We start from the raw sequence: 27,896 nt of genomic DNA, 5'->3' as shown, positions 1-27,896 counted from the left end.
GGGAAATTCAGGCAATTCGGCAACATCAGTAACAACGCGGATTGGATGAATTAATCCCAGCTGGACGCCGCCTCCCAAAACCGACCAATAGGAGCTCTCAGCTCTCTGGTAAACAAATCCTATGCCGTTCTTTCGTTACGTCATCAGCTCTGTTTATGGTTTACAAGAACGCTTCTCAAGCTTTATTTTTTAATGCAAACTGCTTGTATCATAAACGAAACTTGTACGTTGTAATTTTATTACTATATTATATTAGAACATTGTTATCCAAGATGCAAATTCTTAAATTGCTGTATATTTTATAAACGAATTTAGACTTTTCATTGCTTCATTTTAGGCCTATTTAAAATATAAATTGTAAGCCTTAATAATGCAAATTATTGTAAATATATTATAAATATGCGCACATTTGAAGGTATATATATTATATATATATACATTTTGCAAATATACAACGAGAAAATATGGATATTTTTCCCTAACAAGTGAGAGGTTTGGAGTGGCCAGACAGACATAAACAACGGGACTCCAGGTAATGGTCTTTCACACATTGGATTTCTGCTATTGTGGAAATGCTTAACAATTCTCTACGAGTGTCTATGGGGCGAGACTACGCCGGAGTGTGTGATGCTTCGAAGAAAACTGCATTAGGAAACAACAAATGTAACTCACGAGGTTTGAATGACTTATCACAAGGAACTGGAGGCTTAGTCTGTGGTATGTATGTACTTGGGTCCTCACAGGGGGTCCACAGAGTAAGGGGGGAGGACAGTTGTGGGCTACATAAGGCCCACATATGGGGAACCATTAGAGATCCACGTAGGGAGGGAGCCATTAGAGATCCACGTAGGGAGGGAGCCATTAGGGGTCTACGTAGGGAGGGAGCCATTAGGGGTCCACGTAGGGAGGGAACCATTAGGCCTCTAATGGAGCCTTTAGAGGTCTACAGAGTGAATGACCTGTAGGGATCCACAGAGGGAAGGGCCAGTTGGGGGTCCACAGAGGGAAGGGCCAGTTGGGGTCCACAGAGGGAAGGGCTAGTTGGGGTCCACAGAGGATAGGGCCAGTTGGGGTCCACAGAGGTAAGGGCCAGTTGGGGTCCACAGAGGATAGGGCCAGTTGGGATCCACAGAGGTAAGGGCCAGTTGGGGTCCACAGAGGGAAGGGCCAGTTGGGGTCCACAGAGGAAAGGGCCATTTGGGGTCCACAGAGGGAAGAGCCAGTTGGGGTCCACAGAGGGAAGGGCCAGTTGGGGTCCACAGAGGAAAGGGACAGTAGTTGTCCATAGAGGGAAGGGCCAGTTGGGGTCCACAGAGGAAAGGGCCATTTGGGGTCCACAGAGGGAAGGGCCAGTTGGGGTCCACAGAGGGAAGGGCCAGTTGGGGTCCACATAGGGAGAGGGCCAGTTGGGGTCCACAGAGGGAAGGGCCAGTTGGGGTCCACATAGGGAAAGGGCCAGTTGGGGTTCACAGAGGGGAAAGGCCAATTGGAGTCCACAGGAAAGGTCAATTAGGGTCTACAGAGGGAAGGGCTAGTTGACCAGATGGAGGTCTGCATTGTGAAATTGTTCTCTCGCTGAGATTTGCAAAATGCACAGTGAACAATCCTGTGGTTTGCTACTGATGTATATTACAGTACTGTAGTCTTCTGCACAGACATGTCCAGTAGGAATACTGTAGTTCATTATTATTATTAGGCCATTTGAGTCTAGACATTTGTTTGCACATCATCTTGTACAAGACAAATGATGGCTTTTTCTGTTTACTTTGCATTGTCTGGACTTGAATATAATTATCAATTGGTCAATCATATCACATATTGTAATGAGGTGTTCACTTTTTAAATATAGTACAGTACTTAATAGAAGTTAAAATTTAAGCAAACTTCAACATTGAAGTCAACAGGACTAGATACCAATTTTCTGTAGTTAAGAACTGCAAATTTGTTTCTATATTTGTTAGAATTAATAATTTTGTTAATTGGGGGATGCAGAAATCTCTTTATAAATTTAAATTTTAGTCCCGTATCCTTAAAAATAGATTATCTAACATTCTGTAGGAAGTTTGACTATAATCAGTCCAAACTAACCGTACAGTATAGTGTTTAATCCTCTTTGCAGCAAATGAAAGGGAGAAAAAGGTAAGAATATACAGTATGTACTGTATGTTGTAAATTACTTCATTGTTGTGTAAGTGTACTGAATTTGTTGATAATTTAGTAATTTTGTTCTACTTTTCATAATTACGATAATTACCTGTGTATAGTAGTTACAGCAACAGATGAAATTATTTACCTGAATTTACCTAAGGGCCATTAAAACTCTAGTGGCCTCGACGAGGACAGGAACCTGCCGGCTTGTCGAAGCTCCCCCTATTTATCCTCATAATTTTTTGTAGATGAATTTTAAAATTCAACAGAGTTTTGCCATTCATGGCATCGGCGGGTAGGCAGTTTCACGGGTTTATAACCTTGCGGGTGAAAAAAACTGTTTTCAGTCCTACACTGTGGCTTGAGCTTGAGCTTGAGTCTCCTTGTTTGTGTTACATCTAACCTTTTTAAGGTGTCTGGATCAACATTGCACATTACCTCTGTGTGACTATTATTAAAATTGCCACACTAAATGAGAAAAAACAATAATACTGTAGTTTTGTTTGTTTTTCTTATGAAATGGTAGATCTGTATTCAAAAGTGTTGAAAATTCACAAAATCTCATATCAGCCCTTACTTTGGCCTGGTCAGTGGTAAAAATTCCTTCTGGCATTCATCAGCATTACATTGTGATGGGAGCAAGAACCAAACCATTATTTTTTTCAGTTGAAATATGATCAAGTACATACACAAGTCAGGATTCTGTATGCAAAAGAAAAGAAATTAACTTACAATATATTACTTTCCCTTTGTTGGGAAGTCTGTACATAGGCTTATTGAGGCCCCCCCCCCTCAGCAAACTACTAACTTTTCCCAGGATACAACCCACAACAGCTGTGTAAATCCTGTGTTCCTATTTGCTAGCTGAACAGAGGTACCTGTATCAAGTGAAAGGAAATTTGCTCAAATATATCTGCCCTGTCCGGGACCCTTGGTTTTGAGCCAACAATGTAGACCACTGTATTATAGGACCCTGTGTTGGCATCAAGAACTGAAGTCAGATTGACTTCAAATTGTTTTGTGGACTCCTATGACTGTTGGAAGACACTTTTCAGCTTTTGGAATGATATGGACAACATGGGTAATTTAAACAATGACACAAAACATAAGTCATTTAATGATGACTATATTGCACTAGATAAACAAATGATGACAGTACTTTGACTAAAATAGAATTTATCTTCTGAAGAGATCACATTGCACACTAATAATTCCATTCTTGAGGATTTTTTGTGCTTTTTAAGTTTATAGATTAACCCTTAAAGTGCGCATCACTTCATATGAAGTGTAAATCGTTTTACCAGTCAACTGCGCTTCACTTCATATGAAGTGTATGGGTACCGCGCACGATTTGAATGGCCCGCGGTGTAGCTGGGGGTCCCATACGCTGCCCAGGGGCTCTAGTAAACAGCGGCCATTTTGAAAAAAAATCCAGCTCACGCTCCGATGGCATGGGAGGCCTCAGTTTAGCGAGAGTCACCATGGCGAGCGCACGGTCAAACGCCTCACGAGCACGCATCACTCAGTCCCTCACCCCAGAGCAAATAGCCCACGAATTATTCTCTGAAGGTGAAGAAAGTGTGTTTGACGATTCAGACAACGATGAGGATTATACACAGTTGTCGGGAGATAGTAGCAGCAGCAGTGAAAGTGAGAATGACCGCCATGCCATGGCGAGGCCTATACGCTCTCCCATGCCTCCTCGCCCATTTTCTACCCCAATTCTACCACGACCTCACAGTTCCTGTGGATATTTTCTGTTTGAGGGTGACGAGTCAGAGGGAGGTGACTCCTTTTCTGGGTTTAGTGACTCAGATCAAAGTTTTATTGAGCCTGTGGCTGGTACCAGTGGTGTAACTGGGCGAGAAATTGTCGCGTCAGCAGCATCTCGCCCAGCCAAGCGCCACCGCATGGCACCATATGAGGGACCAAGACCCTCGTGTTCACGTGCACCCACCTCACGTGCACGTAGCCGCCGTGCTTCTCGCAGACGGTATTCAGCTCCTGGTCGCCGGTATGCATCGCTTCCTCGCCGTCTTTCCTCTGCATCTCGCAGGACGCCTGGTGTACTTGAGTGGAGTGATGGTGACGATTTTATTCCTAATATTCCTCACTTTGACGATAAAGATGTAGGGATTACAAACCTTTTCCCTAATCAAGGTGAGGACATGGCTGAGATGGAATATTTTACAGCATTCTATGATGAACCACTCATGGAATACATTGTACACCAAACGAACCTGCATGCTGCTTACCTGATTGAGAGGGAAATCACAGAATTTTCACGACTGCAGCGTTGGAAAAATACCACAGTGGCGGAAATGTATGTGTTTTTGGCACTCTGTTTGTTGATGAAGCACTGTCACAAACATGCAATAAATGACTATTGGAGCAAGGACAAGACAATACCAACACCTTTATTCGGGAAATATATGTCACGAGACAGGTTTCAGATACTCCTCAGGTGTCTACATTTTGGAAGTGTTCAGGACCGAACACCTGATGATAGACTGTGGCGAGTGAGGCACTACATGAACGATGTTATTGGAAAATTCAGAGATTTTTACGTACCAGCACAGAAGCTGGTGGTTGATGAATCTCTCATACTTTTCAAGGGACGTGTTCCATTCAAACAGTACATTCCCTCAAAACGAAACCGATTTGGCCTGAAATTTTTTGTTCTTTGTGATTGTGAGACAGGATACGTGTTACACATGATTCTGTACTCGGCTAGTGATGTAGACATTCCCGGTAACGACGAACATGGATTCTCGGGGAGTGTAGTGAAGACCATCATGGCTCCGTGGATGAACAAGGGACACATTTTATACACAGATAATTACTATACAAGTCCCTTGCTAGCTCGGTTCTTGCTAGAAAATAGAACCGGATTGGTTGGTACAGTAAAGCCACAACGAAGGGAAATGCCTGTGTTTGACAACGACATTGCAGTTGGTGAGTGTCAGAGAAGGAAAAGTGATAACATTCTGTCAGTTCGGTGGAAAGACAAAAGAGAGGTGAACTTGTTGACAACAATTCATGATGGAACAATGGTGAACAGTGGGAAAGTGAGCCATAAAACAAACGCACCACTATATAAGCCAGACTGTGTTTTAGACTATAATATCAACATGCGGTTGATTGATAAATCAGACATGATGATTGGCACTGCAGAGTGTGTGCGGAAGACATGTAGGTGGACGAAAAAAGTGTTCTTCCATCTTGTGGACATGAGCATGCTGAACTGTTTCAACATGTACCTTGTGAGAACTGGACGTAAGCCCACTTTCCGTGACTTTGTATTTGATGCTGCAATACAGTTATTAGGAAAGTTTGCAAAAGATGTCCCAGGTATTCAGCGGCCCATCATAAACCCACTGTTGCAGCATGCTGGTACTCCACGCCTCGCTCACACTGAAGGCTTCCTAGCACACAAACTTAAGTATTTGCCACCTGGTGTGAAGCGTGCAATAGCCCAACGTGATTGCTTGGTGTGTAAAACAACGACACGTAGAGACAAGAAACGGAAGCTTGTGCAAACATGGTGTGAAACGTGTGGTATCCCATTATGTGCTGTCGACTGCTTCAATGACTACCACAGTCTAGAAATCTTCTAAGTGTGCTTCAAAGTGTGTATAGCGTGTGCGAGTGTGTAAATATGTAAACATATAAGCAGAACATATAATATAATAGACTGTAATGACATATTATATTGCCGTAATTGAAAACATTTGTGTGCGCCTGTGTATACTCAAATATGCAACAATTATTGATACAAAATATGTTCAAACAGTATTTGAAACACAATTAGTGAAAAAAGATTAGATAAAATGCGCTTAGACATTGTAAATAAATAGCGCGAAAATATATTTGTGGCAACTCTGGCTGTTTGAGGACCGCGCGCAACATCTCCCGGGCGTGTACTGCATGAGCGACCATGCAGATTGTGACGTCATCGCAGAGCTTCTCGGCTCTATTGCAACAAAAGTAAGTACAATAGAATTTTTTTTTTATTTTTCCCGTGATCAGTGAACAGAACTTAACAGATTAGCAAAAAAAAAAAAATTTTTTTTTTTTTCAAAATGACATGCGCCTGTGTGGATAGCAGGATATTAGACCCCGAGCATGTTAAGGGTTAATAGTTCAGTGGAACCTCAGTGCTCAAACTTAATTGGTTCCTGAAGGCTGGTCGAATGTTGATCTGTTTGAGCACCAACATTTTTGTTCCCGTAAGGAATAATGTAAATTGGATTAATCCATTCCAGACCACAAAAATAAATACTGTGTATTAATACAATAAATAAATTAAATAAATGCAAATACTATATACACTTTACCTGCGCTTAGAAGAGTTGACTGCATATGTGGAAGGTGGTGAGGCAGAGGAAGAGAGATGTTATTCTTTGGCAGGGGAGTCCCCTACCATTATCACAGCTTTGAGTGATATTTTTCAAGAAAACTTTGCATTTCCCTCATTTTGCACACATTTCTTTTATTAGAGAACTAGATTTAGGTATACCAAACTCAGTAACAAGCAGACACATGGGCACCACTTCCATATTTTGCTATGAGTTCTTTCGTCATCTCAATCATGATTCTAACTAATTTTCTTTTTTGCTTGGCTCTTATCACTAACTTTTACAAACTTTCTTAGGTGCATGGTGACTTACTTTCATTGAGAATTTTAAAAATATTCAAGAAAGCACAAGAAAGTTTTGAGAAGTCTAGTGGTGTTGTGCACTGAACGGCAGCTATAGGAAAACTGGCTCATCTGTGATGCGTGTTTATGTTTGAGCGCTGAACAAATTGTTGACTACCGAACAAGAACACAGCGAACGAGTGCCAAATTGTTTAAGTACCGAAGTTCCACTGTAAACTCTGCTAATGAAGAAATTACAACTCTTAAGAGGAATTAAAGATATTTTGTAACTTTTTATTTGTTGTGTATTATAACTTTATAGATGAAAATTATTTGTTTGTGAAACTTAAATGATGTTGTATTTCAGGAGGACAGTAAAGAATGGATTCCGAAGCAGAGTCTTCAGATGTTGTAAGTGATGCTGTCGAGGTAATTGTTTTAGGGATTTAAAATGTACTGCTGCTTGCCTGAGTAAATTCACCTTTACGCTCATGTATCCAGTTAGTTTTAGTGTATAGCTGTAAAGCGTGTTTGCATGCATACATATATTTTGCAGTGTGTGGGTATTGGTGGGAGAGGTTGACTCATTCCTTTAATAAAGATTAAGTGTTAGGAGAGGAAGGGAAGTGTTATTTAGTGGCTTCAGTGTGGCAGATTTAGTTTTATCCAAACAATTTTTTTTAGTTTTGTTTTTTGCTTGTTATATAATTTAATTAAGATCACAATAAATTATAGTACTGTATAATTTTTAATCCAAATCTTATGAAAAGGTATAATTCTTGGCATTTGGTATGTGTGTGTGTACTCACCTATTTGTTGCTGCAGAATCGAGCATTTTTTCTTGGATCCCGCCTTTCTAGCCACCGGTTGTTTAAAGCATTGACTCCTATCCTTCTTCTCTATCATACCTAGTTTTAAAGCTATGAATACCGTTTGCTTCCACAATATGCTCCTTTAGTCCATTCCATTTCCCTACTACTCTCACGCTAAAAGAAAACTTTCTAACATCTCTATGACTCATCTGAGTTTCCAGCTTCCATCAATGTCCCCTTGTTCTGTTGGTATTCCATGTGAACATTTAATTTATTTGTACTGTCAATCCCCCTAAGTATTTTGAATGCTGCTATCATATCTCCCCGCTCCCTCCTTTTTTCTAACATTGTCAGGTTCAGTTCCTTCAGTCGCTCTTCATATCCCATCCCTTGCAACTCTGGGACTAGCCTCGTTGCAAATATCTTTACCTTTTCCAGTTTCCTAATGTGTTTCTTTAGGTGGGGGCTCCATGATGGGACTGCATACTCCGACTGGTCTCACATAGGCACTGTAAAGCACTCTGAATGCCTCCTTACTTAGGTTTGAGAATGACGTTCTAATGCTTCAAGGATTTAGAAACAGATCTCTTGTCTAGGATACAATCATCTACACCACTACAACAGGATTAATGGATACACCTCAAACACTAACTTATTTATTAAACCCTCAAACAACCCCCCATATACATTACTATAATAACAATAACTACTTTACCACACTATCTTACGTTAAAAGCCTTGGTCCACATAGGCAGGATACAAGGTTTTACAATTAGGACAAGCTAGGGTAAAGTCTACTTGAAAAGAACTCGAAGGCTTGAAGCAGCCTGGGGTAGTTAAGTCCCACAGGGTACCCTAGTCACAACACAAACACTTAGCGATGCCCAAAACACCGGCTTATACTACACAATACTTCTCAAAATAACACACAAACCTAGCTAGTAGCACAATACCTTAATATAACTTAACTTAACGAGAAATACCCCAGCATGGGGTAAGGGAAGAGAGGAGTAGGAAGAGGAGGCGACAGGGCCACACAGGAGAGGTGTTGACTCAAGCACAGCCGTCCAGAGAAGAGCGCAGCAGCCTCCAGTCTCCGAGCTCCCAAGTTGTTGTTGTTGTTGCCGGGAAGATAACCTAACTGATCGTGCAGCTACAAACAATACAAGTCTTCACCGGCCTTCGTTACTCATTACTTTACTAGTTCCTAGAATAGCTGATAACTAGTTCAATCTTTAATAATCAACAACAAGCTCAAGAGTCTGAATGCTCTGTGAGAAAGAAGATTCGTCTTACGTCTGGCCAGGAAGATAGGAACAAAAGCGCATCAGCAATCCTATCAAATAATGTAAAGTAATTATTTAGAGCTCAATTTGACCTCTGGTTTTCAATTAAGGAACCCAGGGTCGTAACACGTGGTCACGAGGTTGTCGGATACGATGCTGTCTTGATAATCCACAGGGATTAACCCCTTCCACATCAAATGTATCATCTGGCAGCTCATTCTCCTCCTAAAGCCTACTTGGTCTCTTGATAAGGTGATGGTGTTTCTCTCCTCTCAGTTCATGGATGCCCTCCAGTCCAGGATATTTTTCTTAATGTGCATTTATGTTGATTCTTGCCTCTAGCTGCAGGGTTGGGGGAACTTCATGCTCTTCTCTGGAGGCAGGAGGTTCTGTACTTTTGGCTCTAGGTGGTAGTCTGTTCATTTGTAGCCTTCTTTTTCATTTCTGGTAAAGAATAAGTTGGCTGGTTTCCAGAGAGGGTCCTTTAGTTATTGTTGCTTGATTGGTCTTGCCAGGGGGTGCATTATTTGTTGTGTTCGGTGGTGGTGCTTTGCCCCTACCTGCATGCCACCAGTTCCACTAAAGTGGATGCTTTGTTGATTGACTATGTTTCCTTGGTCCCCTGTTTCAGGGCTCAAATTTCTTAGGTTGTTCAAAGTGTCGTAAAAGCTACTCAGCCTGCAGTCTACCCTCTATGTTTATAAATTTGCACCTTTGACTGCTGTTTTGTCTAGCATGTTGTGGACTAATATTCGGGCTCAGAGATTTTGGAGGTCTAAGAGGATAATGGTGGCACAGTACTTGGTCAATATTCTTAATGCCAGTTGATTGTATGAAGTACTGTACTGGGCTGTGTTTTCAAGCCCACAATCTCATTTCTCGACCTAGTACCAGCCGTCTCTCCTCCTCCTCCTCCCTGGTAAGTCTTATGTTTGGCTTTGTCTCTTTTGTTAGCTTCAGGGAGTTACCAGGGGGCTCCCTCAGAAAACCAGTGTTGAACATAATGAAATTCTTCTTTCTGGTGGAGGCCCAGTATCTACCTGACTCCCTCCATCCCTCCCTCCCTCCCTCTTTAGCAAGTTTGTTGGTTCATTTTGCATCAGCTCTATACTGACTGGTAGCTGGCTACCAGTTGGCCCAGGTCATCTGGTGGTGGCCATCAATACTACTGAGTTTGAGATAATTTTGAGTGAACCAATTATTTTCAATGATTCATTTGCAAAGTTGTTTGGCTGATTCAATGCTTTGTTTTCTATGAACCTTGCAGTTGTCTGTATTGCTTTACTGACTTTTGGATGCTTTCCCAGTGAGGGTAATGATGACAATTCCCCTGCTCTCTGCTCCTCTATGAGGGGGCAAAGTTGTGGCTCTGGTCTTCAGTAGACTAAATAGAACTCCTGCGACTGATGTGGCCCAGTAATTGAAAGCCATCTCAGCGAAATAGCTTCAGGGAGCCATCGCGGCTCCACCAGAAAGAGGCATTTCATTACACATAAAAACAGCATTTTCATTCTTTGCTGTATATATAATAAGTAATGGATGTGATTTTATTATATACAGTACCTGTACTAGCTAAAATTAAAGAATATTTTTGAGAATGGATAATGCAGATTGTATTTGAAAATCCATGTTGAAAAGTAATTTCTGAGGAAGATTGTTAATTAATTTGTTCTGATTTTTATTTTTAAGACTCATTAGATTAAAATTTATATGAAGCAAAGTGGGAATAGTTACTTGAATTTACCCAAGGGGCACCATGTCTAGTGGCCTCTATGATGACAGGAAGTTGGCAACTTGTCAGAGCTTCCCCCATTATTCCCACTTGAGGATTTTTTCTAGCCAAATTTTATACTAAGGTACAGCACAGTACAGTACTGTATTGTCTTGGCATTTATGGCTTTGATGGGTAGGCAATTTCATTGATTTGTACCCTATACATGCAAAAGCATATAATGTTTTCTGTACAGTACTACATTGCGGCTTGTTGAGCTTGAAGCTTTTGCCCCCTTTTGTTTTATATTGGACCTTTTAAAGAAGTGGTTGGATTAATGTTTTCAATAGACAATAACGTGTGGACAATGTTTCTTAACATACAGCTTGTTTTGAATATGTTCAAACTTTATTAAAAGAAGAATGCTTCTCTGTATTTCTGCTTTTATTATAATGCATGCATTGCTACTAGTGAGGATGTAAAATAGATAAAGCTGAAGAATACAATAAAGGTAGTAAACTTAATTTTAGTTAAAATAAAGAAAAAGAGTTTTTCCCAAGTTGTTTGCAGTGCTCTTAAGTCTGGTGAGCCTGCAGTTTACCCCTGGGTTCATGATGCTTAGAGGTTTGTGGCTTTGGCTGGTGTGTTTTCTAACATGTCAAACGTTGATATTCAGGCTTGGGGGTTTTGGAGGTTTAACATAGTACTTGTGGTTTCTTACTTGGTCAATGTCCCTGGTCCCTATTTGGCTTTTTTTATCCTGGATCTGGTATCTCATCCCAGTGTCTTGTGTTCATAAGTGACGTTTTTGCTCTCCTCCTCCCTTGTGAGCCCCATGTTTTCCTTCTACTATATTGCTAATTAACTTCAAGCCTCTCTTAGAAAACCAGGTGTATAAGTTTGTGGTCTTTCAGCTAATATGATGTGGAAGCCAGGAACTCCTGGTGATGCTTCAACCTGTTGGTGACCAGCGATGACTAGGTTGGGGGTTTGACCTGGTTTCTGATCATTTGTCTGTTTTAGTACTGTACTGTGCTTTCTTTGAATTCTGCAGTTTTTACCATATTGCTTCACTTACTTTTTGGATGTTTTTTCAGTGAGGGTGTTCATAACAATCTCCTGCCGCCACTGAGGCAGGAGATTGCCTCACTGGAGGCAATCCTCTGTGAGGAGGGGGGGGGGGCTAGGTTTGTGCTCTGGTCCCCAGTAGGCCATACAGTATTCTTAAGACTGAAGTGAATCAGTATGGGGGAGCTATCTCAGCAAGGTAGCTTCTGGGAGTCACCATTTGGCCCTTCCAGAAACAGCAATGCATACAGTATAAAAAAAGAGAGAAAAAAAGAAATCACTGGTATTCAATATTATTAAATTTATTAGAAGTTACAAATGGGACTTAGTTTCTTAGTTAAAGATGTGTTTCCCAACAGAAAGCGAGTGGTGCTGGTGGTGAAAGCAATGGAGAGTCATCAGCCAAAAGGCCCAAGGTGGACATGTCATCATTACCAACTCGGCAGTACCTGGATCAGACTGTGGTGCCCATCCTTCTGCAAGCTGTCACACAGCTGAACAAAGAAAGGTTGGTGTTGTTGGAATGGTATGCATCTAATCTCTTGCAAAATCAATTGAGTAATTAAAGTGACTATATGATGTTTTAAATATTTACTTTAGGCTTGTCTCAAATGCTACAGTGTTTTAGTTTTAGGAGTCCATCTTGGACTCCTATTTAGTTGTATGGAAGAAACTGTGGGAGAGGGTGTCAGTATTAGGCAAGATGGAAGATGAGGTGAAAGGAGTGAGAGGTAAAAGAAGTAAAACATGAAACAAAGTAATCAGAAAAGGGAAGATAAATGCTAAAAAGAATAAAGGTGTGAAATAAGAGAGAAAGAACAAATACATAGAAAGGGATAGGAACAAAAGAGATAGGAAAGCATAGAGAGGTAGAAAGGGATAGGAACAGAAGAGATAGGAGAGCATAGATGGGGATAGAAAAGGATAGGAACAGTCAAGATAGGAAAGCATAGAGGGGTAGAAAGGGATAGGAACAGACGAGATAGGAGAGCATAGAGGGGGTAGAAACGGATAGGAACAGACAAGACAGGAGAGCATAGAGGGTAGAAAGCTCAGTGAGATAATGCTGCTAAGAAAATTAGAGCATTTAACTATTATTACATTTAACTGTTATTAAATACATAGCATTTAACTATGTATTAAAAAATGTAAAAGTCAACGGCAACAAAACCAGGACTAAGATTCATGTTGAGCATGTTGTGTCTGAGAGCCATTTCAACAAGAGGAGCATTTGAGGAGAGTATATATTGAAATGACTATTTTGTAAGAAACTCAAGTTATAGGATGATTGGAGTCCATGACCTTTCACCTCACCTTCTCTCTTGCTTTATATTGACAAAACTCCCACACTGTTTCTCAGTTGTCTTGTTAAGGGTCCAGGGCTGACCAAACCGGCATTACTTTCATTTAATTTCACATATGTGAGTTGGTGTACATTATGTATTTGCTTTCAACCATGTTATTGTGACTGCAAAATAATTTGTTGTTTCAAAGAATGATGTACATTAATTTTGTCTCAATGTGTGTGCTTCATTATATTAGTGGCTCTTTCTAGTGCATGTGTAGGTGGAAAAATATACAATTAATTTACATCAATAAAATAAGACCAAGCAGTAAGTCAATTATGTATCATTCTTTTCATGAGTTGTCACATTTCAGACCTGGAGATCCAATAGAGTGGCTGGCAAATTACCTCATCAAAAATAAGCCTCAGTTCACCAATGGAAGCACATAGTTGTGCCAAAGTGAAAGACCTGCTGTAGGTCTGGGAGACGAGTTTTTCAGATGGTAATCCCAAGTTCAAATCATCTACCTAAGCAACATTACCACTGATATTGTGTATCTTATCAATCAAATCTCTAACTTTTAACATCACTCTAGTAGGCTGCTGCTCTCTGTAGTGGAAACCCCTAAAATAAGAAATTTACAGACTGTAGTTGATGTATTTAATATTAAACTTTGCACAGCCATACATGCACAACAGCAGCTAATTTGTTTTACATATAATTTGGCATTTCTTTGATAGATTTATAACTAAACTTGACATTTATCTAAATGATTCTTAATTATTTTCAGAAATTAAGTAATGCTTCATAATGTTTATCCTTTTTTCACAGACTTATTATGTACAGTATATAATTATAAAAAATCATTACATGTACTTGGTTTTACAAAGGGTTTATTTCTATCAGCAACATATAAAATGATTGAAGAATGTAGAAAGTTTGAACAGACCTTTTCACTTGAATGTTTCATCTCAGCATTCACAATGCAATTTTTACAATTCTAGTTGTCTTACTTTTGTATTTATTTAAATGTATAAAATAAGATTTTCATTTATATAGATTTAAGAATGAATAATATGAAAATAAATCTGGTTTTGGTTATCAACAGTATTAGTAATTCACTGCCTATTTGTTATATTCATGAATAAAGAAGAGGGCCTATCATTCATGTTGAAACCAGTTATTACCTTCTTGCTTAAATGCATGGGTGCTAGTTTTTATCTTTGTTTTTACTAGAGTACTCTTGTAGTAGCAAGGATTAGCATCTTGAATGATATGGCTGGAAGTTGTAGAGAGAATTGCTAGTGGGTGATTAATGTGTGTGCTGTATTTTGATACTGACTCATAATTTTTGTTTTGGAGAAAGCGTTTTGCTGGACCATACTATTGGTGTTAATTTGTTGTCATAGAGCCCTCATCTCATGAATATACTCACCTTATACAGACTGCCCTTATAAGTAATGTACCTGCTCAAAGTGATAATAAAAGAAGTTAATATATACTGTACAGGTTTTTTATGTTATAACCAAGAGTAATTTTCCATCTTTTGGCCAGTTTATCTCTACATATATTTAGTGACTTTTTCATCTGGATCTTGCGCATGAGACTTAACCATGTGCAGAAAATTCTTCATATTTTTAAGCATTCATATTATCATGTACAGTACATTAGCACAGTACATAAAATTATATTATGTAAGAGTATTATAGTTTGTGCTGATACTATAATTTCAGGGCAATGATGCTGTAACCCTATTTTTCAAGTACAGTAATTCAAATTCCCTGCAGGAGTTGGGTTTTAGCTTCCTTATCTGAACAACATTTTAAATTTTGGCCATTTTTGTTAACAAAGACTTAGTTCTAGTTCCTGTTAAGATATGCATAATGTCAATTTCATTTGAGATTTTAATGAGTAAGATTGCAAAATAAAGTTGTTATTTCACTCTGTAATATATTATCTCATGGAAAATGTACTGTATAGGAACTACTTGTTAAAGCTTTATTATTCTTTAGAAAAGTATAATTGTTCTGAGTTATTTGCCCCAGCAGATGACCTGGAATATAAAAATGAAAATATATTTTAATTTCTCATTGAGTCCATTATTTCAAAGGTCTGGATTCTATAAGTGCTTATTTTTACGATAAGTTCGTGTGTTTAATCATAATTTTATATTAACAAACCCCTGGGCTAGCATGTGATACAATTTTATGCCATTTACATGTAGGGAGTATGATGAGGAAAATTCAAGAGCCACATCCTATGCCAGAGCTGGAGAAGCACATTTTTGAGCTTCTCAATTGGTTGCTCCTAAAGAAAAGTTTGTACATGTTTAGTTAGGAACTGTAGCATTGAATTAGGCTGGGTGACATTCTGGAATGTTTAGTGCCATGCAACATTTTGGGCAATCCCTGCAGGGTCATAATGTTACTAGGGAGTACTGGAGGATGCCATCCAGCTGGCATAGCATCAACATTTAAACTGCTTACACAGCCACAGAAAAATTAGGTGCATTGTTCAGATTACCTGATTTCAATTTCACTCAGCTCGAGTTTACAACTCATTACTGGTGTTTGGTTAAGTATTGTATACCTAGATGACTGGTCATCATACCTTTGAATATACATTCTTGTACAGCCACTAGTACGTGTAGCGTTTCGGGCAAGTTCTTAATCCTATAGTCCCTGGAATACAACCCCCACGAAGAATTGTTTTTACAACCAAGTACCCATTTTTACTGTTGAGTTAAGCAGAGACTACAGTTAAGGATTTGTGCCCAGTAAATCCTCCCCGGCCAGGATACAAACCCAGGACAAAGCGCCTGCAGATCGCCAGGCGAGTGTCTTACCACTACACCACAGAGACTGGTCATCCACCATCCGCCATAATCATGGTGGATCATCCACCATAATGTATTGGAAAAATTCTTGAGGGCACATCCACCAAACACACAACAAGACTACAACATTTGAACAAATTTTAAAACCTCTTAACAAGTTGTAACAACCAATATAGCAAGTTGTAACAACATTCTAATACATCATAAAAAGTTATTCCAAAAGATGTAACAACTTTATTTCAAGTTGTAACAAGGGGAAAATAAGGCCAGTTACGTTTTGTGTTTGTAGGGCATCGTGTCTGGTGAACCACCTTCCAGGTAGGTGCATGCACAGTGCCAACACGTTAGCGATCATTGACCTATGCAAAATTGTAGGAAATATTCAAGACTCCTAGACAAGATATTCAAGACTCCTAGATGAGATATTCAAGACTCCTAGATGAGATATTCAAGACTCCTAGAGGAGGTATTCAAGACTTCTAGAGAAGATATTCAAGACTCCTAGAGGAGATATTTGTCTTCAGGTGAGATATTCCAGTCTCCTAGAGGAAATATTTTGCACTCCTAGAGAAGATATTCGAGACTTCCGTAGAAGATATCCAGGACTCCTAGAGGAGATATCAGAGACTTCTAGAAGATATTCATGACTCCAAAAGGAGATACTAAAAACTCCTAAAAAGAGATATTCAAGATTCTTAGAGAAGATACCCAAGACTTCTATAAGATATTCAGGATTCCTAAACGAGATATTCATAATGACTAAAGGAGATAGGCAAGACTCATAGAGGAAATATTCGACTTGATAATGGTCCAGGATGGACCGAAAAGTCGTCGTTTCTCCATTTTCTGATGTATGGTTTGGTCATATCTTCTTTTATGTATCATCTCCTAGAACTTTCTCTCCTTTTCATGAAGGACTTCGTCTCCCATTCGGTATCCAGTGTCTGGCCTCCTATTTCCTCTGCCTACTTTCTTACCTTACATTTACTTGGGTTGACCTTTAGTAGCCATTTGTTGGACCATTCCTTCAGTTTGTCTAGGCCATCTTGTAGCCTCATACTATTACTCTGTCTTAATACTCCTCATAATTTTTGCATCATCAGCAAACATTGAGAGGAACGCATCTATTCCCCCTGGGAGGTCATTTACATATATCGGAAACAATATAGGTCCAAGGACTGATCCCTGTGGGACTCCACTGGGGACTCCACTGGTGACTCCTCGCCACTCTGAGACCTCACCCCTCACAGTGACTGTCTTCTGTTGCTTAGGTACTCCCTTATCCAGTGGAGTACCTAACCTTTCACTCCTGTCTGCATCTCCAGCTTGTGCACTAGTCTCTTGTGTGGTACTGTGTCAAAGGCTTTCTGGCAATCCAAAATAATATACGTGTGACGAGCTACGAGAAAACACCAACATGATATGTGTATTCTATAACTGGTGGCAACGCGATCAAATGATACATGGGACGAAAGTAAAGTAACGTGAAGTAAAAAGTATTGTATATTAATAATTATGACACTACGTCCTACTATCAAAATTACCGCGAGTAACATTGGAAACATTCCCATGGAAGCAGCTCCAAAAATGGCAACTTCATCCTCAGCTAATACAAGGCACATTGATTAATATAATAAATTCGTGGAAGCTGACGAGAAATAGCTTTTGTAATATAACAGTGAAATAAGAGGGAAGATATTGGCCCAAAAGGATCCACCTGTGGCAGTCTCCGGCCTACTTTATTCCAGCTCTCAACCTTCCTCCCTAAATGGTGTTGTTTAGCCGCATTGCGTGAACATGTAATGGTGTTTGCGTCACTGCAGAACTAGACCAAGTATTCACGGAATTTAGAGCAAGTGGGAATGTATTATAATGACTTAAGGACAAGACTTAACATATTAGGCTTTAAATGCATTAACTCTGCAAGTCTTAGGTTAATTATTATCCTGTATTACAAACTCAAGCCGGCTGATGACCAAAAAAGTATATTTAGTTTATTATGGATTCCCAGACGCATTTCGCAAAATTTGCACATAAGTCAGCTGGAGGTTATATTTGCAGGAATTGGTGCAAATATGCAGGCAGCTTCTTTCGACACAAGCTCCGCCCCACATTGCCCAGCCTCGGCTTGTGAGTGGCGGATGGCGGTAGCGCCGTGTTGTGATTGGTGGGGAGCCATACTGTAGGGCGGGGCCGAGGCGGCGGCATTAGGTGTGCAGGTGACACCGGGGCCAGTCAGTAGAGTGCTCGCCCATCGACAAGTGTGCTCCTGCCCCGTTCTCATTGGCACTCTCCACCATACACACACACACACTACTAACCTGCGGATATTATCGTCGTTTATCTAACCCCAGAACACAACCAAGAAAATGGTCAGCGGAGGGTAAGTTCAGGAGGAGAGATGTGTGTCTAGGTAAGCAGTGTTGGAGAGATATATTACCCAAGCATTGATCAGCATTCCTACACTGTCACCACCCACCTCACACTGTCATTATACACTGAGGATATATGTATACTATATCCTCCTAAAATAATAGTACTTCCAGTAACATTTGGTCGATAGTACCAATATGACGCGATGGACCATAAGAAAGTAGGTTTTTGTGTTATTGAATTTGGATAAACGATTTGTTTTTATCGGTAACATCAATATAAAACCTAACTTAACCTCTCCCAACAATCCTAGGCCTAATATTGTGCATATATTATATCCTAGTATAGCACATGTACTAGGCCTAGCTAGGAGTATTTAAGTTTGCTTTTAGCTTTAATTTTTTTTCTGGAGTATAAAACTAATAGTACAAAATTGTACTATCTGGGGGACCATGACTACTGGTACTATCTATCGACTAAATGTTACTGTAAGTACTACCATGGGTAACCCCCCCCCCCTGAGGTATAGTCTGTCAATAGCAAATACACTCCTGTATTATAAGTAAATGTATATTAATTTAGTTTTGAAACGCGTGGAAAGCATATAAATACACTTGCTTATTCATAAAAATAGTCACAGATACATGCAGACATACATAGGCACAAACGCATGCGGGCGAAAACAAGGTCAGGAACACATGCGCACCCTCACAGAGACATGTGCGTGCGCAGCTATGCATGATGACGGTTTTTTTTCTCTTATTTTACGCTGGTGAATACAGGAACAGGCGACCTCTGACTCCTCATAGCAAGCTGAGACCTTTTCCTTCCCATAGCTCATGATAACCTTACTTGTTTTCCCTGGAATACGCACCACCAATCGTTCACTTCTGAGTGAACATAGGCGGGAACAGTTAAGTTATTGGCGCCTAGTCAATCCTCCCCGGTCAGGATACGAACCTAGAGCAAATCGCTTGTGAACTGCGGGGCGAATGTGTTACCACTGCGCCCCGGGTTCTTATTAAAAATAATAATATGTACTGGTTATATTACATTGTATTGATACATGATATAGTTTTGCTATTTTCTTAATAAAGCCGCTAATCACGCCCAGAGCGACATGGGTCATGGGAGTGCAAGTCAATTGATTGATTGATGAAGATTAAGCCAATTAAGAGGTGGCACGGGCATGAATAGCCCGTAATGCAAGTCTGTAGTATTATCCCCATCTTGCACCTCAATCTCAGCATCAGTACTTGCCTAGTTGTGCTTGCGGGGGTTGAGCTTTGGCTCTTTGGTCCCGCCTTGGTTAGGTTAGGTTAGGTGGGTGGCTTGAGTTCGTGGGGTTAGCCCTTTGTACGTTGCGTTCTCTCACAGCACAGTCGTGCTGTGAGAGAACGGTGAATCTTGACTCGTGCTTATGGCTTAAAATTTTGCTCTGGTACTAGCATTCTGAATAATTAGGCGGTTTTGATTGTTCTGCGACACAGTCGGTGCTGGATGGTCTCCTGAGCCTACTACCTTATTTTGACTTGTTGCTTGCTTCCACTTCAGACTAGGAGGGCTGAAGTCTCCTACGTGGATAATAATTAGGGCCAGGCTTTTCTAGGCAGATTACTCTATTTTCTAGTTTTATAGGCGGTTTACTAGATTTTCTAAACGATTTAACAAGATTTTCTAGGCCTAGGGGCGCCTTAATAACCACTAACAAGCTTCTTGTTTTTTCTTGTCCCTGATTATAGGAAGCCAAACCTAGGCCTTCTCTAAACTTTCCTGACCTCTCCTTCAGTCATCTGGTCCCTTCAACAGTCACCTGGTGTCCCATACAGTCACCCGAGCTCTCATTACAGGGTCTTTAGGCCAGCCAGTCTACTGGTGTCCTCGTTATCGACTCTGTACAATCCCCCCCCCCCCCCCCCTGCACAAACACACAAGTGATCTACACTGTGGTGATATCAACGCCATCTGTTAAGCGCACCCGTCACCATTTTCTGTGGAAGGCTGCGATGTTACTATTGCCTCTCATTCTTGTGGATTCCCTTATATGCCTGCTTAAAACGTGTCTTTTTGCCACATCCAAAAGTTTAGTTCTCCATTCTGCGCTTCCATGCAATTCTTTGTTCTCCTAGTCTATCTTACTGTGGTTGAAGTCTCCAATGATAAGCAGGCAGGACTGATTTCTACAGGCGACAAAGGCTGCCTGCCCTCTTCAATTATGGTATTAACTGCCATGTTGTTTCTGTCATACTCTTGTCTGGGTTCTCTGTCATTTAGTGAAGGGTTATATATATCACAGGTACTAATATTGTTTTTGTCCTTTCATCATAATGGTGCCTGTTATGTAGTCTCTGAACCCCTTGCAGCCTGACATAACCATCTCGAAACTCCATTCCTTACTTATCAATAGGGCATTCCCCTTCTCCCCTTCCTTCCCTCCCTTTCCTTATTACTGTGTAGTCCTGGTGGAAACACTGCATTTGTTATGATAACTGACAGTTTTGTTTCAGTGAGTGCTATTATATCCAGGTTTTCATCTTGTGCTCTTTTCCCACGTTCACTTGCATTGTTTGTAATCCATTTGTTTCAGTTCATTACTTTGAAGCTGACTCTCTGTTGTCCAGCCTTAGTTACCTTTGGTGTCCCTTGAATATTAGGGTAGAGAGGGTCTGGGGTGAGGGGGCCAGTGAGGGCGTGGAATAGGGGAACTGGGAGGGAAATGGAAGGGGAAAGACCTGGGGCGGGAGGGCAGGGGAGGGGGAATAAGGAGGGCATGTGATAGGGGAAAAAGGTCATGGGCTGAAGAGTCTCAAAAGGCTGGAGAGGAGTAGGTGGTGATTGGGGGAGAAAAGTTGTGGGGTGGGACAGTGGGTGACTTCTGTTACATTCCTCTCTGGGGGACACTGGCCTGCCGTTGAAGGGGTCTCATTCCTCTCTTAAGTTACTGAAGATGCTGATCTGAAGCCTGTGGCTCCCCATTACCCTTCCTCTCCTTGCGTCTCTTTCTTGTTTCTACTGCCCTGTCTCTCTTTCTTCCCTTGTCATGTTCCTCTGCAGAAAATCATCCTTGTATTCCCTTATATTCAGAGGATTGCTCTTCCTGGATAAGAGTGCCTCTTTTGTTGCCTCGTTCATGAACACCATCTTTATCAGTCACTTCATTTCCTTCTTGTAACCACCGAGCCTGGAAACCCTTCTCTATGCTGATATCAGCCTCCACCATAAGTAAATCCTCCAGGACCTTTGTCGCAGTTGTTCGGTCCTTCCTTCTCCACTCCTGGGTGGAGCCTTCCGGCTTCTCAACTCCATAAACTACCACGGCTCTCTTTCTTACCAGTAGCTGACTAGTGCACTTTGCAGCTTCCTGGGAAGTGGCTGCTTTCAAAGCAGACATGGCATCTGGGCTGCTTTGTAACATTTCCACAAACGAGGGCACCTTTGGAAAAATCCCTCCATCAATTTCATCTCTTGTTTCCAGGGGGTTGATTGACTCATACTGGGTGTGACTGGGATTCTCCTAGAGTTGTTTTTGATCTCATCCTTAGCTGCTTAACGTTGACTCTGGAGGCTTTGTATTGTGTCCTTCATTTCCTTCAGTTCTCTGCTGAAATCCTCAAATACCTGGTTGATCATCTAGCAGGTAGTATCTCCCAGCCCCCCCCCCCTGGTTGATCATCTAGCAGGTAGTATCTCCCAGCCCCCCCCCCCCTGGTTGATCATCTAGCAGGTAGTATCTCCCAGCCCCCCCCCCCCTGGTTGATCATCTAGCAGGTAGTATCTCCCAGCCCCCCCCCCTGGTTGATCATCTAGCAGGTAGTATCTCCCAGCCCCCCCCCCCTGGTTGATCATCTAGCAGGTAGTATCTCCCAGCCCCCCCCCCCTGGTTGATCATCTAGCAGGTAGTATCTCCCAGCCCCCCCCCCCCTGGTTGATCATCTAGCAGGTAGTATCTCCCAGCCCCCCCCCCCTGGTTGATCATCTAGCAGGTAGTATCTCCCAGCCCCCCCCCTGGTTGATCATCTAGCAGGTAGTATCTCCCAGCCCCCCCCCCCTGGTTGATCATCTAGCAGGTAGTATCTCCCAGCCCCCCCCCCCTGGTTGATCATCTAGCAGGTAGTATCTCCCAGCCCCCCCCCCTGGTTGATCATCTAGCAGGTAGTATCTCCCAGCCCCCCCCCCCTGGTTGATCATCTAGCAGGTAGTATCTCCCAGCCCCCCCCCCTGGTTGATCATCTAGCAGGTAGTATCTCCCAGCCCCCCCCCTGGTTGATCATCTAGCAGGTAGTATCTCCCAGCCCCCCCCCCTGGTTGATCATCTAGCAGGTAGTATCTCCCAGTCCCCCCCCCCCCCCCAGCCCTGTATGCGGTGGTGACCCTCATTCTCTTTCCCTGTTCCATTTAAATGGGTTAGAAATTTAGGCAGTGAGACTGAGAGTGTGTGCTTGCCTCCTTGTTGGTGGTGTGATCAACCAGGCTGTTAGATGCAGCTGCTTGCAGTCTGACGTGAATCACAGCCCAGCTTAGTAGCATAATGCACGTGGGTGGTTCAGGTGAGTATAAATATAAGTTTCCATACATGGGTCACTGTAAGCGTCCTTGCATGGCCAGTAGGAGCTGCCTCGTATAGATCAATAGGCCTTGATCCATACGGACCCAGTACATCTTTCCACTAATCATGGCCGTTTTTATATATATATTTATCTGTTTATGAGTTTCGAAACTACACAATCCAAGCTTAATATTGTTATAAACAACCTCATACTTCATATTGCTTCGGAGTCGATAAACAGTTTAATAAATGTAAACAAAGCTGCCATAATTAACTAGTTGAGTAAACACTTGGTGAGTCTCTGTCCTGAGATGCGTTGGTTCGATCCCATTGTACGACTTCATTATTGTCTTATAACGTACAGTTCCGTACCGACAGCGAGAATGCATCAGCATCCACGTGGGTCAGGCCGGGGTGCAGATGGGCAACGCCTGCTGGGAGCTGTACTGCCTGGAGCACGGCATCCAGCCAGACGGCATGATGCCTACTGATGAAACCATCGGCTACGGCGACGACTCCTTCAACACCTTCTTCAGCGAGACGAGGACGGGCAAGCACGTCCCCAGAGCGGTCTTCGTTGACCTGGAGCCCACCGTGGTGGGTGAGTACTCCATACCTCTCCTCGCATTACACTCTAATTTGCATGCTATTGCCCAAAAATTTAGTGAAACAAAAAGACGGTAATAGTGAAGCTTCGTGGGACAAATGAGCAGCAGCCTAGTCAGGTGCCATCTGTCTCGTCCTGGGTGTGATCGTCCATGCTGGGGCCCACCACACACACACCTTCATCCATTATAACTTACTCTCTACTGAAAAATCTGTATTTTAAATATGTATATAACATTATATATTAAAAGGCAGAAATTAGGTAAAGTTAGATGTTTACATTCTGTAAGTAATTATTTGTATTTGTAGTAAATAGGTGGAGCATTTATGTAGGTACGATGTGAACAGAGAACGTCAGCTGTGAGTCGTGTTTAATGTGTTTTTCGTTCATAAACAAGGGTTTGGTGGGTGGATTAACCAACATTTGGTCTTTCTTTATGAGGACGGGCTGCTTCCTCCGTGATATTGATTCCAGATTAATAAATCTATTTCTTAAATAGATCTTAAGAGTTTTTTAAAGACTCTTAAGGGCTTAAGAGTTTTCCCAACCCATGGCTTATCTTAAGCCTCACCCTACTAGCCTTCCCTCCAGCCTTCTCTGACTACAACCAGGTCGCCAGTTACTGCTGGGTAAACAGGGGGGAGGGGCAGTTAAGGGGCCGGATTAATGAAGCATTTACGGCACTTCTTAGATGTTACCTTCTTATCGCCTTCTTGGTAGTTAGGTCGCGAGTCAACAAACCATTTACGAGCACAGATCACTCCTATAACATACCTTGGCGCGACGCCACCTCCGGAGCGGTCAACTCTATATAACGAACCCTTCACAATAAGTACACATTCGTCATCGATTCTGTTTTTCCGTTTCAGAAATCTAATACATTATGTCCTAAGCTGTTAGTTTCATCTGAAAAATAATTGTCATATAGTAAGAATACCCATAGCTGGGTGCTTGACATTATTAAGTAATTGTTATACAGTATTTAGTAAATGGAAGTCTCATCTTTCTAATTTTATGTATCATAATAATTTTCCTTATTTGTCAATACAAGTATTATATTTCAAGCATTGTTGTTAAATTTGTTAAATTTAAGTTTCTATAAAAAACTTTAATATAAACTATATAAGCTATATATATACCTAGGAAGGGTAGACTACTATACAGTGTCTCCTGTCTTTTGTAATATATATATTAATGTCATTAGAATTGTAACAATTGTTGTTGTTTGTCTTGTCTTGTTTCCACTGATTCAGTGTCACGTCATATGATCATTGGCATTTTTGTATATAATGCATAATTATACTAAGCAATATTACTGTACAGTATTTTTCATTGTATAAGTTGGAATTTACTTAATTTTGGAAAGGAAGGCTGTTATAAAGGTAAACCATTTATGAATAAAATTATAGAACGATTTACAAATTAAAGTTTATTTATTACTTAAAATAAAATGTAAAATTAAATATTTCTAATACGTGAGTTGTTAATGAATAATTTTACCCGACTTTACCTGAGGGTCACTAATACTAGTGGCCTCGACGAGGACAGGAACCCGGCGGCTTGTCAAAGGTCCTCCCATTTGCCCTGATGAGGTTGATACATTTCATGATGATATATAGCCCTGAAGACACAATATATTTCATAGTCTTAAAGCATTCTAGGCTTAACAAATTGGATAAATTTTGTATCGGAGTTGCAAGTAAATAAGTTAATTATTTAACACGGGATATATTTATTTACTCTGAAAAGTGTCATTATAGTGTGTGTGTGTGTGTGTGTGAGTGTGTGCGTGCAAGGGCAGGTAAAAGGTGACATAAGGGCCACGACCAGCAACCCCATCATGGTCGCGTGTGTTCCAACCCGGAAACAATACTCCCACTTGACACTGGTGGCTCCAGGCCAGGCCAAGCCAAGCCGGGTCAGGCCAGGCCAGGCCAGGCCAAGCCAAGCCGGGTCAGGCCAGGCCAGGCCAGGCCAAGCCGGGTCAGGCCAGGCCAGGCCAAGCCAAGCCGGGTCAGGCCAGGCCAGGCCAGGCCAGGCCAAGCCAGGCCAAGCCAGGCCAGGCCAGGCCAGGCCAAGCCAGGCCAGGACAGGTCAGGCCAGGCCAGGCCAGGCCAAGCCGGGCCAGGCGCGCTAGGCTTACATACAACACCACTTACACAACATAATTATATACATAAAGAACAGAAATTCAGGAAAGTAAACAACAAAACAAAAATAATGAAAGGGAAAAGAATGAAGGGAAAGAAGTAAACAAAGGAGGGAAATAAATAAGGAAAGGACGGAAGGGAATGAGATGCAAAGAAAGAAGGATGAAAATGAATGGAAGGCGGAAAAGACAATTAATGAATGAAATGAAGACAAGAAGGCAAGGGAACAGGGAAAGATGTGGATGAAAGGAAAGAAGGAGGTGATGGGGAAGGAAGAGGATGAAGGAAAAGAAGAAAGAAACTAAAGACAGGGAACAGAAAGAGAAGAGGGGGGAAGATAGAATTGAAAGCAAATTAAAGAGAAAGAAATGAACACAGACAAGGAAAGAAGGTAAGGAAGGGAAGGAAAAAAGATAAAGAGACAGAAAGAAGGCAAGAAAGGAAGGTAAGGAAGAAACGAGAAAGAAATTATGAAAAAGAAGGGAAGGAGGATGAAACAGGTTATTAGTCCAAATGACCTCCAAGGCACGCAACCAGGCCATAATGTAGCTGACACGAAGTCCTGAGACGCTATGTGGCTGACAGTCCTGGGACGCTATGTTGCTGACAGTCCTGGGACGCTATGTTGCTGACAGTCCTGGGACGCTATGTTGCTGACACAGTGCCCTGAGACAATATGTAGCCGAAGCAGGTCCTGGGACGCTATGTTGCTGACAGTCCTGGGACGCTATGTGGCTGACAGTCCTGGGACGCTATGTTGCTGACAGTCCTGGGACGCTATGTGGCTGACAGTCCTGGGACGCTATGTTGCTGACAGTCCTGGGACGCTATGTTGCTGACACAGTGCCCTGAGACAATATGTAGCCGAAGCAGGTCCTGGGACGCTATGTAGCGGACACAAGGTCCTGGGACGCTATGTGGCTAACATGACCAACATGGTAAGCATAGCCATGTGAAGCGACGGCCGGGGCCCGGAAGACAGCGCCCTAAACGGCGCTCAGGCACGACAATTACCTCGTATTTTCGACCTTACGCAAGATTACCATGCGCTACCCTCCATTATAGCACTGTATTGCTCTCCCTCACCACAGGTGAGGGCCCTGGGGGGGAGGGGGGGAGATAGCATACCCACGAGTATGCTTCAATACTGCAAGTTATCCTGACATATTTTACTGCCCAAAAGCACGCTTTAGAAGGATCGGAATAGATTCAAGTGTATTGGTTTCCTTAGAAAGTTATGTGTAGTATGCTTAGAAGTTTTTGTGTGGTATGCTTAGACGGTTATGTGTAGTATGATGCTTAATAATATTATATTAAGAACATGAATTACTGACTTAGGTTAAGTTAAGATAGGTTTGGTTTGGTCATATTTCTACGTTAGTTTTAACTCAAATAAAAAATCATTTATAATTGATTTATCATTTCATAAGAATTTTTTTTTTAAATTTATAATTTTAGGAAAAAACTGCTTGTTAGGCAAATCAGGTTTTGCATACTAGGCCAAGTAGTGCGTTCTGGCTATTAGGTACAACACACTCACACACACACACACACACACACACACACACACACACACACACACACACACACACACACACACACACACACACACACACACACACACACACACACACACAAAGATAAATTGTTTAATACGGGTGGTACGCGAACAAGAGCAAGGCTACGTCCTTCATGGGGGCAGGTGTACATATATACCACGTTCGACTGCTGTTAAGGGTTCTCCGTCGGCTTTGGGCGGTTTTTAATTATTCAGATTCATTAATCTGAACACTTCGGATTCAGACTGTCTTAAGACAGAGTTTCTTATTGCTCTAATAGCAGATTTTTGTTAAGCGATGATGGGGCTTTAGTAATTTACATTTCACATATACCGTATGTTAGATAAGGACAAATTAGCGAGTAAGAAGTGTAATTAGCGAGTTTGTGTAAGAAAGGAAGAGCTGCGAACGTAATATATGATTTTTGAGAGTATACCAACAGTTTTAGATATTTCTTTTTGGTATGTGTTATGAGTAATGAAGTTAATTATCTTGTCTATGTATAGGCCGAGGAACTGTCCTTCATTTTTAGTATGAATGTTGACATTGTCTATCTCAAGGTGAATTTGGTTTGATGATTTGCTTCCAGATAAAATGTAGTACGTATTTTCTGTGTTTAGTATGAGTTTGTTGGTTGACAACCATGAATGGACTTTTTTTTTAATTCATCCTTAAGTTTGACTCACCATAACACATGACACGTGACCTGACTCATCATAACACATCACACGTGACCTGACTCACCATAACACATCACACGTGACCTGACTCATCATAACACAGTAGTGTGACCTGACTCACCGTGGCTGAAGTGAGGTACGGGTAATCAGGTGAGTAATTTGAGTTGACTGGCCAGTGAGGTCATGGCGTGGTGA

At 41.5% G+C, this 27,896-nt stretch overlaps 2 protein-coding genes across 9 annotated transcripts in view; both read left to right on the top strand.

The window, feature by feature from the left end:
* Positions 1-427: 427 nt before the first annotated feature.
* LOC123772407 (protein dpy-30 homolog) lies at positions 428-14,454 on the top strand. Of its 7 annotated transcripts, none has more exons than XM_045765526.2 (4): positions 428-532; positions 7,155-7,198; positions 12,024-12,172; positions 13,324-14,454. In XM_045765526.2, the coding sequence occupies exons 2-4, from the start codon at positions 7,169-7,171 to the stop codon at positions 13,397-13,399; spliced, it is 255 nt and encodes an 84-aa protein (XP_045621482.1). In that variant the 5' UTR covers positions 428-532; positions 7,155-7,168; the 3' UTR covers positions 13,400-14,454. The 7 variants fall into 7 exon arrangements, with proteins under 7 accessions (XP_045621482.1, XP_045621477.1, XP_045621483.1 ...); XM_045765521.2 differs by having other exon boundaries at positions 446-532; positions 7,155-7,216; XM_045765527.2 differs by lacking the exon at positions 428-532 and adding an exon at positions 543-663.
* An 8,620-nt stretch (positions 14,455-23,074) lies between these two features.
* The window catches only part of LOC123772405 (tubulin alpha-1 chain), a 30,145-nt gene continuing 25,323 nt past the window's right edge, over positions 23,075-27,896 (top strand). For both annotated transcript variants that reach the window (XM_045765519.2, XM_045765520.2), the window contains exon 1: positions 23,075-23,306. In XM_045765519.2, coding sequence (XP_045621475.2) covers positions 23,126-23,306 — 181 coding nt within the window. In that variant the 5' untranslated portion in view covers positions 23,075-23,125. The remainder of the gene's footprint in view (positions 23,307-27,896) is intronic.

Source organism: Procambarus clarkii, chromosome 17 (genome assembly GCF_040958095.1).
Source record: "Procambarus clarkii isolate CNS0578487 chromosome 17, FALCON_Pclarkii_2.0, whole genome shotgun sequence".
Lineage (NCBI taxonomy): Eukaryota > Metazoa > Arthropoda > Malacostraca > Decapoda > Cambaridae > Procambarus > Procambarus clarkii.
This window is presented reverse-complemented; position numbering and strand designations above follow the sequence as displayed.